Source organism: Colias croceus, chromosome 1, assembly GCF_905220415.1.
Source record: "Colias croceus chromosome 1, ilColCroc2.1".
NCBI classification, from domain to species: Eukaryota; Metazoa; Arthropoda; class Insecta; order Lepidoptera; family Pieridae; genus Colias; species Colias croceus.
The window spans coordinates 4,534,565-4,549,453 of record NC_059537.1 but is presented as its reverse complement, the minus strand read 5'-3'; the positions used below and the strand labels follow the sequence as shown (position 1 = coordinate 4,549,453).

Below are 14,889 nucleotides of genomic sequence, written 5' to 3'. Positions count from 1 at the left end.
TTATAATACCTATATTTATATGTTATTAAAAATGCAATCATCAGTACACATTCAGCCGTCAGATTATGCACAACCTCAAAAATTTAAAGAATATCATAAAACATCCACATTATCGTAACACATAACTTCGCTATAATAATCGAATATGATACATTTATAATTTTGAAACCTTATAACTAGAGGGATACAAAATTCGTACTAATAATACTCATACATCGAAAGTGAAACACGCACGCCGAACACGTAACGAAACGGAACCACAAGTCACAGAGCATAGAAAAGATCACATAGCACATTTAGACGAGTCAATAGAATAATTGGAATCAGCACGTGGTCTCGAGCAGCGGGTCGGCCGTCGCGGTCGGTTCGCGCTCCACGGACGAGCAAATGATTTTCTGCGAGGCGGACTTGTAGAGGCGGCGCGGGCGCTCCTCGTCGTCAGAGTGCGCGCGGAGCGGCGCGCGCGGGGCCAGGCGCGCCGGCGACGGGCGCGGCGAGCGGGCGGCGCGCGGCGAGCGCGGCGGGCAAGTGCACTGCGCGCGCCAGCACTCGCAGCCCGCGCCGCCGCACGCCTCGCACACCACGGCCGCCGACCGCTCCAGCTTGCCGCGCCGCCCGCGCAGCCGCCCGCCCGCCTCCGCCGCGCCCGCGCCCGCCGCGCTCAGCTCGTCGCGCGAGCCCGCCCGGGACGCCGGGTTCCTCACCCACGGGTCGACCGCGTGCGGCGAGTCGAGGGACGCTCTCGTCGCGGGCCGGATGCGCCGGCCCGCACTCTTGAGGTCAACCTCGCTCATTTTTCTCCAAGGATCATTCGATACCGTGAGCGCGTCCGTTCTCTGCCTGGCGTCGTCGACGAGGGTGTGCAGAGAGGCGTCGGGGGACGATCGTTCGCTGCGGACCACCCGCGGGTACAGGGCCGTGACGAGGGTGTGGGGCGAGGCGGGGGGCACGTGTGGGGAGGGCGAGGGAGCGGGCGAGGGCGCGAGCGAGGCGGCGGCGGAGGGCGTGGGCTCGGCGCGGGGCCGGTCCGAGTGCGAGCGGGCGCGCGCGCCGGGCGAGCGGCCCGCGGGCGTCACGTCGCTGAGGGACCGCAGGTGGATGCGTCGCCGCACCCCGATCGGCGAGTCCGCGTCGGTCACGTTGATACTAATGTTGTGAGCTATCGTTCGTGGACTGCGCGCCTCGGCGACGGCCTCATTATTGTCTACATTCTTGTCGAGATTGTGCGAACTCGAAGAACCGTTTACTGAATTTTTGTTGGGGCCGGCCCGGCTGGGCCCGGCCCCCGCTAGCTAGAGGAGTCTCTCTGTCGCCGAACTCGAAGTCCCGGAGCTCAGTGTGGATGCAGGATTTGGATCTTCACCTGCGAGAGTCACACATTTATTTTATTTAAGTAACTATTTGTTTGAGAATGAACGAGGATGTATTCTATCTATAATAGTATAATATTTGAAGATATAACAAAAAAATTATAATTACCTTGAGTAGTTTGGCCTGAGGCCGGCAGTCTTTGTCAGTTGAGCAATTCCACTGAAACAAACCGCTTCAGTCTTTCGAGATATTGGTTGAAAAGTTCAACATCATTGTGTCCAGCTCCCTGAAAAACAAAATCTTGAACTACTTAAACAGGAAACATTGTGGACTTACATAAATTAACAACAAGAAATGAACAATCAGTCAATTGGCCGTAGATAAGCAAAAAGGATCCAACCCACAACATGACCGAAAATGAGTTAAATATACCAAACTGCTCGTCTAGGTCTATATTTTCGATTAGCAAAAACAATCCAAGTAAAATATGAATATTTTGACGTTAAATTGACACTGGGTACCAACCCACATGTATGGAGAAGCCATATTTTAGTTTCGTAAAAACAATCCATTCTTCTTGGATCATATTGTAAAACGCTCAGTCTAAGAAACTAACACAAAACTAAAATGTTAAAAAAAATCCAAAAGCATGTGGATCCTTTTAGATATTTAATTTTTATGATATTATGATGCAATAGATAAATCACTAAAAAGATTCAGAAAGCATGGATCTCTTTTGTTAAACTGAATTTTGTAGAAATGTATACTGGTTTAATAACAAAAACGATTCAGAACATTTGGATAGACTGAATATTATGTATTTAAAGCTTGAGGCGTTAGGCATGCATTAAGTTCACACTCCAAGTATCTTGATCGGGTCACACATCTTTGCCTTTTTTATACCGATTTTTCTAAAATAGAAGCACTTCGAAAATACCTGAAAAAATTTACGAAGCTGACGAACATGTCGAAGTAACAAAAAAAAATTACTCGCACAACTATCGATCACGCGCTCATGTGATCTTTATTACCTTCATTCAAGAATTGCCTATAGAAGACTGTAAGGTTTGTTGGGGATATAAATTATTAAGACTGAAATCGATTGTATGCGCACCTCCATCGACTAAACAGTTTAGTCATGTTGAATTCAAGAGGAGAATACAGCTCGACAGATCAGTTTAGTCGATGCAAAAGTTGTATGTATGGGCGGGCTCGAAAGGTAAATCTTCGGAGGTATCTGATAATGATTTTCAATGACTATGGCCAAATGTTAAAGAAAAGCCCAATTAGACGATTTGGAGTCAATCTTTGACTATTTATCTAAATACTGCCTGGATTTCTATAAATCAATCCAAGGGGGCAATCCAAGACTTCATGACGATGTAGATATGGCGATGAACCGGACTTTGCACACGAAGAAGAATAGTAAATCGGATAGAATTAATATGTTTTATATAAATAATGAAAAAAAAAATTGAAAGTTAGTTGTTTTATTTACGAAATTAAAAAAAAATAAGGATCTTAGTAGCAATTAGCTACTTTGAATCGTTTTTGCGAAATGAAAATTCACTTATCATAATTGAAAATAGGTTTTATCAAAAAGGATCCTAACACACATTTAGCTGAATATTTCAAGAAATAATACTAAATTCAATAAAATTTGTTTGTAAGAATAAAATATACATTGACACACACACTTTTCCTTAAGAAGCAATTAACACAAGCAAGTCTTTATATGAACAAACACAGGTTAAACTTCAAACTTCAATAACTCAAAAGTAACATTTTGTGGGTTGGATCCTTTTTGGTTATCTACGGCCAATTATGAATGAAAATAAAAAAAATATATAAGATATCAATATCAGATGAGTGAACTTGATGTTGTCCTATAAATCTTTTAAGGGGAATTTAAGTTTGTAAACAAGCAACAATTGTTCAATAGAACATTTTTTTACCTCAACCCATAACGGCTCAACAGCACGTGGACAGCGTTCATATATTGCTAGACCGTGTGAGAAGTCTATCACCTCATCTTCAGTTCCGTGTATAACAAGGACTGGAGAGGTCACTTTGGGGATCTTGTCAATACTGCAAACATTTTATTTGTAATTTAAACACAGTACAGTTAAACACAGTTACAACAACAGTTTTAGATTATTTGTTATGTTAGTATATGTTAAAAATAAGGTACATATACTTTATTAACTTATATTAAGCAGTAATTTGTTATATACTGGCAATGATTGATCAGGGAAAATATGTACAAGTTGAATATTTAGGAGATATTGGAGCCATTACTATCGGCAATGCAGATACACTAAAGCTATGATGGTGCACTGACACATTCGTGCAAATAATGATCATTATATTGAATCAAAACAAATTTTAGTCCACAATAGAATAAAGTAGATCAAAAAGCTGACTTTAATATGAAGTGTAAAATTATAAAAATACAATAAATTTGAATAAGTATCTTCAGACCCTACGTGAATGGATTTGCATTATGAAACAACACTATTTATAATGTGACAATATAGTTTTCATTGTTAAAGCACAGTCATGAATTGTAAATAGCTATGATTATTGGCATTGATATCTTACTGTGGATAATGGAGTACAAAGTCCTTAGACTGCACTACACAATATTAGATATGTGTTTTTTTTATTTATTATTTAATTATATTATTTTATTATTGCTTAATCTAAATCTTTAATCTCAGTTCATTGTTTTTATATTAATCACATAATAATATTTTGATATTGTAGCACATGGATGGAACAAATTAAAAACTTTTACATTATTGAAAAATAATAGCTGGGGCCGTATTATGACATCCTATTTCCATGAATTGAATTCAATTTGCTGTGAATCAAACTGTGTGGCAAATTTATATTATGATTGGATTGCAATAACCAGCCATGGTTAAATGATCAAAAAATATAAAATAAATAAATAAATAAATAAATAAATAAATAAATAATATAAAAAGAACTCTATTCAGACTCTTTACAATCAAATGATGGACTAATGTCTAATTTATTAAGTTATGCTATCTCTCTAATTGTCTGAGCACATCTAGGGAACTATTCATGGTTTATAACTAAATCTTCTTTTTTTCCATATTATTTGTTAGTTTAATCCTTATTTCTCTTGGTTGTGGCATCAAGTGTGAAAGGCTTGCTTGTTAAGGATCTTTTCTTATTGGGTTTGTTATTGTCAGGAGAAGGATCTTATGAAAAGAAAACTTTACAAAAAATTAAAATTATGTTTATTCATGTTTAAAATTAACTTTATTTGTTTATTGCTTAGTAAAACTTTAAACCTGTTTTTCAACAAGACCTTTTGAATTTTAGGGTATATTGTGTGGTTCATTATGTTCAGTGGAAAAGATTACTTTACAACAGCTGATAATAGCCAATAATATGATTTGTATGTTTTGTTTTATACTGTGACGAGTACATTTGATTATGTACCTAACAATGTGTTGAAGAATTAAAAGTACATAAATGTTCTATCTTGCATACAGCCTTATCAACTTTATCATAATTAGATTGCTTTAAGATATCCTAATAATATAGATAATTTGAAGATTTTAAACTGATTATTCTGATTTCACTAATGTGCTAATTGTAATAAGGTAGGTATATCTATAAAACCTAATTAAATTTTAGTGCAAGTAAAGTCAATTTGAAATGCATAAAAACTTATTATCTTGCAGACTAATAGTTTGGATCAGCTGCCTTTCAATTTAATAATCTAATAACAAAAAACCATTTAGATTCTTAACTAACTTGATTAGCATGACAATATTCAACACATCTATAAATGTGCATTTATGTTTATCATAATTTCCTCATTTTACTGTCTTTACGTTTTTGTTGGCAGTGCAGTATGTGTTGTAACTTCCTGAATGATAATAATGACTCATGTTCATAATATGTAAAATATAAGGAAGGCGTTACCTTGGAAATGCATCAAAAAACCATGTCCTTTTTGTATTAGGAAAGGCAACTCGCATCCCAGACATGAGTGGAGAGTGAAGAACCACAGCTCCAACTTCATAACGAGCAGCTAGATCTACTGTTGGCACAGTACCAATACTCTGGCCATAAAGAATAATATTCTCAGGACTTATGCCATAACGAGTCCTTAAAGCCTGCCATGCAGCATCAATATCTGCATACAAGTTTTTCTCTGACGGTTTACCTCCACTGACACCATATCCAGAGTAGTCATAACTGAATATGTTACAATTTATTCTAGTGCCTAAACCTAAATAAAAACTACTCATTTGTCCCAGATCTACTGCATTTCCATGTGAAAACAATATCGTGAAGCGAGCATTAGGGCTGCAACGAACAAAGAGACAAGCAATTCTGTTCCCCCTAGTCGTTCTCGAGTAGAACCCTTCTATATTTTCTTTTTCCCGTTCTGAATATTGCCATTCTGCTCTTTCCGTCAACGTTAAAGAGAATTTTGATCCTGTTTCGTCAGGTGTAAATGCATACGTGGGTTCAGGGGGCAGGAAGGCAAGCTTTGCTGCAATTTTTCCTGGGCATGGCGGACAACAAAACAAGCAACATAATTCACTAAAACTTAACCCGTTCATTGTGAAATTTTATATATACATTTATACGTTAATAAAACAAGCACTATTCATTAAATACATCGACACACTAAACATGGGCCATAATGAAAATAAAAAGGATTTCACTGAAATTGACAGATATACAATAATTCAGCCATTTTTTAAACGTATTTACTTTTTAAACGTGGCCTTGGGGCTCGTGCCGAATGCCAGTTGTGACTTTATTATCTGTATATGAAATTGTAATTATCTGTTTTGTTAAAAAAATAATTTTCTTTAATTAATATTTTTCTTAGCAGCGATAAAATTATATCAAATATATTTTAATGTATCTTACATAACGCATTTATGTTTTTTCTCTTTAATATACAAAAATTACAGCTACTAATGGCGAACTTTCATTAGTCGATTTGGGCCCACGCGTCGTACTCATGTACGGAATTTTCTTCGTAATATCTTTCCAATCTAATAAAACAAGCACTTACGAATGAAATTGAATAATGAAAAATTTTTAAGACTTGCAAGCTATCCATCGATGAATATATTTTCATTGGTCAATAGCACGATCGATCTAAAGTAGGCGGGTCCCAAGTAGTAGTGATTTGGAGGTAGAGCCGTAGAGCTTAGAGCATTAAAGTTGGTTTAATGCTCTAAGCCGCAGAGGACCTAAAGGGCTATCCAAATCACCCCCATGTAGGTACCGAAAATACCAAAAATCGCCATATCGCGATTTTTGGTATTTTCGAAGTTATGACGTTTTTTTTCAATTTTTCACCTTTCACCGAGTACGATGAGATTTTTATTTATGGTGACGATGACGTGAATTATACCAGTGCAAACTTAGCACCCCATCTATGGAATTTTGGGTCGAAAATGACCTTGATCGTTAGGTCCCCGTTAGGTCCTTTAAGGTCCCACAATTTTTTCGTTAGGTCCCCTTTAGTTTTTTTTTTAAATAATTTTTTAAATTTTAGGTATAAAAAAATGCAACTTTAGCACCCCATCCATAGAATTTTGGGTAAAAAATGACCTTAATCGATAGGTCTCCGTTAGGTCCTATAAGGTCCCACAATTTTTTCGTTAGGTCCCCTTTAGTTTTTTTTTTAATAATTTTTTTTTTAATTTTAGGTATAAAAAAGTTACACTTTAGCACCCCATCCATAGCAAAATTGGCAAATTTTATCAAAATCGTATTCTTTACCGTTAGGTCTGTAATCCGTATAGGCTCATCATTGAAATTGTTGAATTATTTATTTTATTAAAATTATAAAATTATAAAAACCTGCGCATGCGTCTTAGAGCATTAAGGCATGCGCACATCATACACAAACAATGCGAAATTTAAATTGGTATCGTTTCATTTATTTAATTTAAATCAATAAATAAATCTATACTAGTCACGTCCGAAAGATGAAACTGGCTTTTTATTTCGAAAATTTATTTGGCAACACTTGACAGTTAACTGTCATTAAAACCTGAGTTGTTGACAATGTTGATCTGTCAAAGCTTGTCAAAGTGATTTTTTTTTCTGCGATTTTAGCTTAGGATTTTAGTGATTTCAAAAAAAAAAATATTTTTGAAAACTGAGTTGAAAACATGACGAAAACTTTAAACTATGATTAATAAATTTAAAATGAAACAATTTGAAAGAGATGTAGTTTTCAAGGAAAAACAAGAGTGTTTACGAGAAATATCTCAATGCATTGTTAAGTGTGACTTGATATTTTGATGCTTTTCATCTTGATTGCATTGCACATTATTAAAGTAGGTATGATTTGTTTTATATTATTATTATTATTTTGCATGGATGATACTAGTAACCCAGTTAAAAACTATTCAAGCAACAATATAAAATTGAACGATCTGTCCGTTCAAAATGTTTAAAGACTCAAAATCAGTATCTCGACGAGATTTATTCTATGACCGAACCATGTTATTCATGTTGAAGAGCAGTACAAAAAAAACAAGATGGAATAACTGCAGAAATGGAAGAGTTAATGATGTCAGAGATAATGATAGTGATTCTTATTCTTTATTCGCGGCTTAAAGCCAGTTTCATCTTTCGAACCAGACGTGACTAGTATATATTTATTTATTGATTTAATTAATTTAATAAATGAAACGATACCAATTTAAATTTCGCACTGTTTATGTATGATGTGCGCATGCCTTAATGCTCTAAGGCGCATGCGGAGGTTTCAATTATTTTATAACTAGTGGTCCGCCCCGGCTTCGCCCGTGGTACGTATTTAGTATCCTATATCCTTCTCCTGGCTCTAAACTACCTCCCTTCCAATTTTGAGCTAAATCGGTTCAGCCGTTCTTGAGTTATAAGTGGAGCAACTAACACGACTTTCTTTTATATATATGTAAGTATAGATTTTAATAACATAAATAATTTAACAATTTCAATGATGGGCCTCTACGGACCTAACAGTAAAGAATACGATTTTAATAAAATTCGACAATTTTGCTATGGATGGGGTGCTAAAGTGTAACTTTTTTATACCTAAAATTAAAAAAAAAAAATATTAAAAAAAAAAAACTAAAGGGGACCTAACGAAAAAATTGTGGGACCTTATAGGACCTAACGGAGACCTATCGATTAAGGTCATTTTTGACCCAAAATTCTATGGATGGGGTGCTAAAGTTGCATTTTTTTATACCTGAAATTTAAAAAATTATTTAAAAAAAAACTAAAGGGGACCTAACGAAAAAATTGTGGGACCTTAAAGGACCTAACGGGGACCTAACGATCAAGGTCATTTTCGACCCAAAATTCCATAGATGGGGTGCTAAGTTTGCACTGGTGTGAATTATTGCATGCTAAGCTGAAAGATTGGCCAATTCAGTATGTCAATATTTACCTATATTTACTATCGTTAGATCTTTGAATGGAATAAAAAAAAAGAATTATAAAATTACGAAGAAAGATAAAATTACCCAGTATGTTCACAACTACAATGGCCCGTAAAAAATATAATCACATAAAAAAAGATTTGCGTTTGGCTTTTAAAAACTTTTTCTATCTTTTTGGTAGCTACCAGTGTAGCTAAATTTTCATTTCATTATTCCTATGGCTTCAATCGAAAAATTTAAATCTAAATGTGGTAAGTGCAAAATTTTAATTTACATGATCATTAATGCAAACCTTGATGCAAACAAAGTAAAACCAATTACATGGTGTTTAATTACAAGAAATGTAATGGCCCGGAAACAGTTGTTTTTTAAACGTCTGAATGCTTTTCTATTACTTTTAATAATCTGCTAGTTCTGCTACTCTCAATTTCCGGGTTAATTCGTCCAAATTGCGGCATTATCTCGAGTAGACGAGGTCTTTGCAGTAATTCTATAAAAAAAAATCAATGGTCGGGGGACCGTGGAGGCCAGGCTATAAGGCAGGCGTCACAGGCGCACGCGCAGGCCGCAACGACCAATCTTTCTTTCAGGGTATCTTAACACGTTTAGCTGTCCCCATACAAAAAAAAATCCAACCCCATATGTCCAAGTTAGTTTTTGTAATATTCTGGTTTCAAGGGGATAGTTAATACTGTGTAGTAGAATAATAAATCGGTCCTAAATACCCTCAAATCGACCCAAAAATATTTAAGTTTTTTTTTATATTATTTGACGTTTTTTTCTATATTATTTGACACTGAGAGAAAGTACCATTCATTTTCATGCTGTCAATTTGACAAGGTATGAAGAAAGAAAGTACCTATCTACCTTTCAATTTTTTCAAATATTGTCCAGTAGTGTGCTAAACACCTTTTCTGTCGAAAATTTTCTTATCCATATTTCTAGGATCTGTTAGCTTTTGTTTATGATCTATAGATCTTGAAAAATTAATAAGCAATTCATGAAAACGTATTCATATTTGACGAATTGTAAATAACATCCTTTTTTGAAGTTGGGTGAAAAAACCGTCATGTCCCGCGCTTTTTCTATTCATTGGTATTCTATCAACAAGTTCCGGCAGTTACAGCAATCTAACTTACAAGTCCACCGAGTAAGAACTCATAAAACGCGGTAGGGGCGCATGTACCGGTCACGATACCCGGACTTGTGAGACTTGTCGTGCGTGTGCTGAATTCGGCGCACGATGCCCTATAGCCTGGCCCCATTGACTTTTTTCTGTGGGGATACTACAAACACGAGAGAAACAAAGAGATAAAATATACCTTACTTCAACATATACCTACTAAAAACTCTGTTATTAACGCGAACGTGATAACTGATAAGAATATGCTCTCCTCTCCGAGACGGTCTGTGTGAACCTTAGATCATTAAGTAATAATGATCTAAGGTGTGAACGGATAATTATGAAACATATATTTTTAAATTGTATTGTCTGTTTTTATTATAAATTATCTATCTCCTATTCTTTTCCTCTCTCTTTTATTTTCTCCTTGGTTCAGTGCCCAGTTGTTAACGCGTAGAACCAAGCGAGGGGTCCTGGATTCGATTCCGGTTGGGGACCAAAAAAAAATTTCTCGGTCTTGGTTCTCGGCAGGACAAAGAATTGTGATCTGCTTGTTTGTAAAGAAAATCAATCAGTGGAACGGATGTATAATGCATCAGCTCCAAACCTCCCAAGGCGACACGGGAATTCACCTAAGCCTACTTAAGTTGTTATCCCACTTTCAGGAGACAAATACATTGAGTCTAAATTTATTTAAAAATTAAACGCATTTTAAATCGACATTTTAATAAGTTATTTTATGGTACAAATTGTACAATGTTAAAATCGCCGTTAAATAGGTACCTACTAAGACTTCAGGGCTCAGGCTCGACTTAAAAATGAATTTAAATATGAACGTAAAAATCATTGATAAAACAATTATTTCGAGTATTTTATTACTGTTTACAGGATAAAACCATAGTTGAAAGAGAGAAGTAGGCCAACTCCTGGCGTTTAGGAGCGCATATTGTCACATTGATATTTTAAATAATTGCACAAACACCGACCACTCACAGTAATCTTGCTCTGTGACAGTAATGACGCGGCTCGCATAAGACAGGTATCAGAGCGCCGTTTTGTGCGAGCGTACATACATGAACAGGGCGCAGGGCCATTGGCCAAGCGCTCCGCGTTCATACTTCTCTCTTTTTACTATGATAAAAGGGAAAAATACATGAATACCTAAGTCCTCTAATTTCATTCAAAAACAAATTGATTTCAAACTTTCCACGCAATGAATATTCTTAATATTACTTTTGCTTCTGGTTCAAAAAAACCTTTTTAAATTTCCCTGTTTTTGGTGATCAAAGCATTGCTGTTCGAGTGAGATAAGTAAATCAAAAATCACTATAATAAATAATATGGTAACTTTTAAATTATGTAGGAATAAAATAAAGTTTATATCAGAGAGCTTACATCAATAATAAAAGAATCATAGTCTCAATTATGTTGAGTTTAAAAAATATGATATACACCCAATAATATTATCATAAGTGGAAAGCTGTAGGTAGGCTAAGCACGCTCCGGCACGTGGCGCGCTGATATACAGGGTGTCCCAGAAGTCGACGTCAAGCCGAAATTTTCTGAAAGGTAATGCCACACCAGTTATCAGAAAAATTTAAAAAAAAAAAATTTAAGTCATGTATTTTTGAAGTTATGGATTTTTTTAATTAATTCCAGAAAATGTACACCATGTGACAGTTTTTTCATTCCTGTTGTTACAAATATTTACTTTTTGCCAATTTTTTTTCTCTTACGTCATCCCGAATAGTGCTTTATGTAACCTGTGATCCTAAACCCTGTGCCGATCCCTCCAACTTGTAGGAAAATGTCATTTTATACCGTACCAAGTTTTCAGAATTAATTTTTCGCACTACTTCAACTGATCGTCCTGAAAAAAAAATGTACTTCTCCAGTTAGGCAAGTAGCTTTAAAAGTTAGCGCATTTAATAAGGATTCTAACGTGGTATAACACTTACTCCATTATATCTTAGATCGGCCATAAAAATTTTTTTTGTAGAACAAAGTCTGTTTTTTACAATTTCTTTGAAATTCCAAAAAACTATTCTAGTGTATCCAAAGCGTTCCCAAAGATGGAGAGAGACATTCCATAAAGTGTGAGCGAGACAGATAGTGACGCTTATGACATACGGACGCAAATAAGTGAACGAGACAGATAAGCATTACAGCCACTTAGTTCGAGAACAATGAGGAATATCCAGACAGATGGATATATGTGATGGGCTGGTACAATCTCGTGGCCCGCGCGACTTAACCCGATTTAAATCCTCTAGATTTTTTTCCTGGGGAGCAGTAAAGGAAAAAGTCTATTCCAAGTCGATTGAAAATGTAAAAGATCTCGGACGGAGAAAAGCAGAAGTAGTGGAATTTGTAAATAATGGAAGATTTGCCTTCCTGATTTCACGATCTTTTTTAAGGAGATGTCGAGCTTGTATTGCAGCTGAAGAACGTAAATTTGAACATATTTTGTAAAAAAAAAGTAATAAATTTAACCATAAAAAAGAAACTGTCTTTATTTTACTCTAGTTCACTTATTTGCGTCAGTATGTCATAAGCGTCACTATCTGTCTCGCTCACACTTTATGGAATGTCTCTCTCCATCTTATTTAAACCACGCTGTGGTCATTAGGAACGCTTTGGGGACACTAGAATAGTTTTTTGGAATTTCAAAGAAATTGTAAAAAGCAGACTTTGTTCTACAAAAAAAAATTTTATGGCCGATCTAAGATATAATGGAGTAAGTGTTATACCGCGTTAGAATCCTTATTAAATGCGCTAACTTTTAAAGCTACTTGCCAAACTGGAGTAGTACCAGTGCCGTCTTTACCATAGGGGCACAGGGGGCCAGTGCCCAGGGCCCCCCATCGTCAGGGGGCCCCCCTGGAGGAGATGTAGGACTGACAATTTTTCTCACATAAATCTCAAAATATTTTATTAAAAAGCAATACAGCTTTTTAATGCCAGAACGTCAGATCATTTTCAGATTTATTCGAATCAAAACATCAAGGTTATTACATGGAATAATTCGAGTGATTCGAACACCATTATAATTAACTTATCAGACATTTACTCGAATTATTTATTTACTTATTAACTTAATATAATATATTTTTACTTGAATTATTTTGAGATTTATGAAAATTACTAACAAGTCTAAGTTTACAGAATAGCATACAAGGGCGTTGTGACAAAACTTTAATCTCTGGGCCTCTAGACAAGTGGCAGAAACGCTAGAGAATAGAATCCACTATTGATACTAATTGATATAAGCTTATGACGTTTTGCTAATGTTTCGGTCACACTACCAAGGACGACGACGACCACGACCAAAATTCCCATCCAGCCGAAATTTGGTGAAATTATTAAAAACACAATCTATACTTAATATAATAAAGCTGAAGAGTTTGTTTTTTTGTTTGAACGCGCTAATCTCGGGAACTACTGGTCCGATTTGAAAAATTATTTCAGTGTTAAATAGCCCACTTCTTTGGCAAGATTATCATCATCATCATCATCATCAGCCCATATACGTTCCCACTGCTGGGACACGGGCCTCCTATGAGGGTACAGGCCATAATCCACCACGCTGGCCAAATGCGGGTTGGCGGATGACACATGTCGTCGAACTTTTTATTCTTCGACATGTCGGTTTCCTCACGATGTTTTCCTTCACCGTTCGAGCAGTGGTGATGTTACAACATGCGCAGATAAATTGAAAAATCAATTTATTTCCTGCGCGCTCGCCTGGTCTCGAACCACGGACTTATCGATTCGAAGTCCGAGGTCTCACCACTGAGCCACCACTGCTCTATAAGATTACTAAGATTATAAGATACCAAAATCGTTGAATTACTCCATGACGTTACGGTATTGTTATGATGCGACCTTGAAATTTTACTCTCAACGCGCCTAAAGAAGTTTCACTTCAAAAATATACTAAAATTTCCCGACCTTCTGTTACTACGAAAAAATTTTTTCCTATAAGTCAACAGATATTAGCGGCCTTCACACGTACAGTTTAAACCGCGCGAAACACCCCGCGCCATACCATCCTGCCGTCCGATCCGTGCGTGTAGATGTGATGAGCGCGTGGTGGCGTGACAGTTTTGATGCGTCGCGTCGATGCGTACGCACATCTTTATAGTTTTCCGCGGATGCCACGTGTGGATGCAAATATTAGAAAATGGCGGTTTGGAGCGTAGAAGCAGTGACAGGTTTTATAAGGTTAAATTGGGAACATCCATGCTTATGGCAAATCTATACATATAATAAATCTGTAGAAGGGTCAATTCTGTACATTGAAAATGTTGAAAAAATAAATAGCAGGGGGTGTTACTGGATCGATACCAAACCCAAATATGTGATTAAAAAAATTTTTGTCTGTCTGTCTGTATGTGAAGGCATCACGTGAAAACTAACGGTTCGATTTCGATGAAACTTGGTATAATTATACCTTATTAACCATTATATTTATATTATAACCCATACACGTCTCCTTTTTACATTATTATTAAAACCCACTACGAAACCAGCTAATGCTATCACCAGACGTGCATCCATTTCTACTCTACTAGTTCAAAACTGAAAGAAAACTTTTAAAATGTAAGACATTCCACGCACCAGTCCAAACTGCGATCCAAACTCTCGAAAAGCATTTATACGTACAGTTTTATCTGCAGGAAAGCGTAATAGATAGTTTGAGCCGTGGTTCAAACTGAAGTTACATTTATAGCGTAAAATAGAAGAACAGATCAGCGCGCGGTCGAATCTACACAGACTTATCCGCAGATTGGCGCGCAGTCCCAGGAACGGCATTCCAAACTGTACGTGTGAAGGCTGCTAAATATAGGTTTTTCGTGATTTTTACCGAAACGGTAAGTTTTATCATATAACCACTTTTACCCAAATTGTAGATCATAAAATTATCTATACAAAAGAATCAATACATTATTTTCCTAAGATGTAGCTTCCTACCATTTTCTAAGATATAACGATTTATAAATTCAT

At 36.4% G+C, this 14,889-nt stretch overlaps 1 protein-coding gene across 1 annotated transcript; it reads right to left on the bottom strand.

The window, feature by feature from the left end:
* Nucleotides 1–1,166: 1,166 nt before the first annotated feature.
* LOC123692838 (alpha/beta hydrolase domain-containing protein 17B) lies at nucleotides 1,167–6,074 on the bottom strand. Its single transcript, XM_045637638.1, has 4 exons — nucleotides 5,275–6,074; nucleotides 3,267–3,399; nucleotides 1,480–1,597; nucleotides 1,167–1,363 (listed from the first exon to the last, which is right to left on the bottom strand). The coding sequence occupies exons 1-3, from the start codon at nucleotides 5,919–5,921 to the stop codon at nucleotides 1,514–1,516; spliced, it is 864 nt and encodes a 287-aa protein (XP_045493594.1). The 5' UTR covers nucleotides 5,922–6,074; the 3' UTR covers nucleotides 1,167–1,363; nucleotides 1,480–1,513.
* Between the last annotated feature and the right edge of the window lie 8,815 nt (nucleotides 6,075–14,889).

Bases quoted from the DNA above. Each gene is read 5' to 3' on its own strand.
- LOC123692838 (XM_045637638.1), bottom strand. From the start codon at position 5,921: ATGAACGGGTTAAGTTTTAGTGAATTATGTTGCTTGTTTTGTTGTCCG. The intron at 3,400-5,274 runs GTAACGCCTTCC...AAATGTTTGCAG, and splicing joins TTTTTTGATGCATTTCCAAG to TATTGACAAGATCCCCAAAG. The intron at 1,598-3,266 runs GTAAAAAAATGT...TTTGTTTTTCAG, and splicing joins TTGAGCCGTTATGGGTTGAG to GGAGCTGGACACAATGATGT.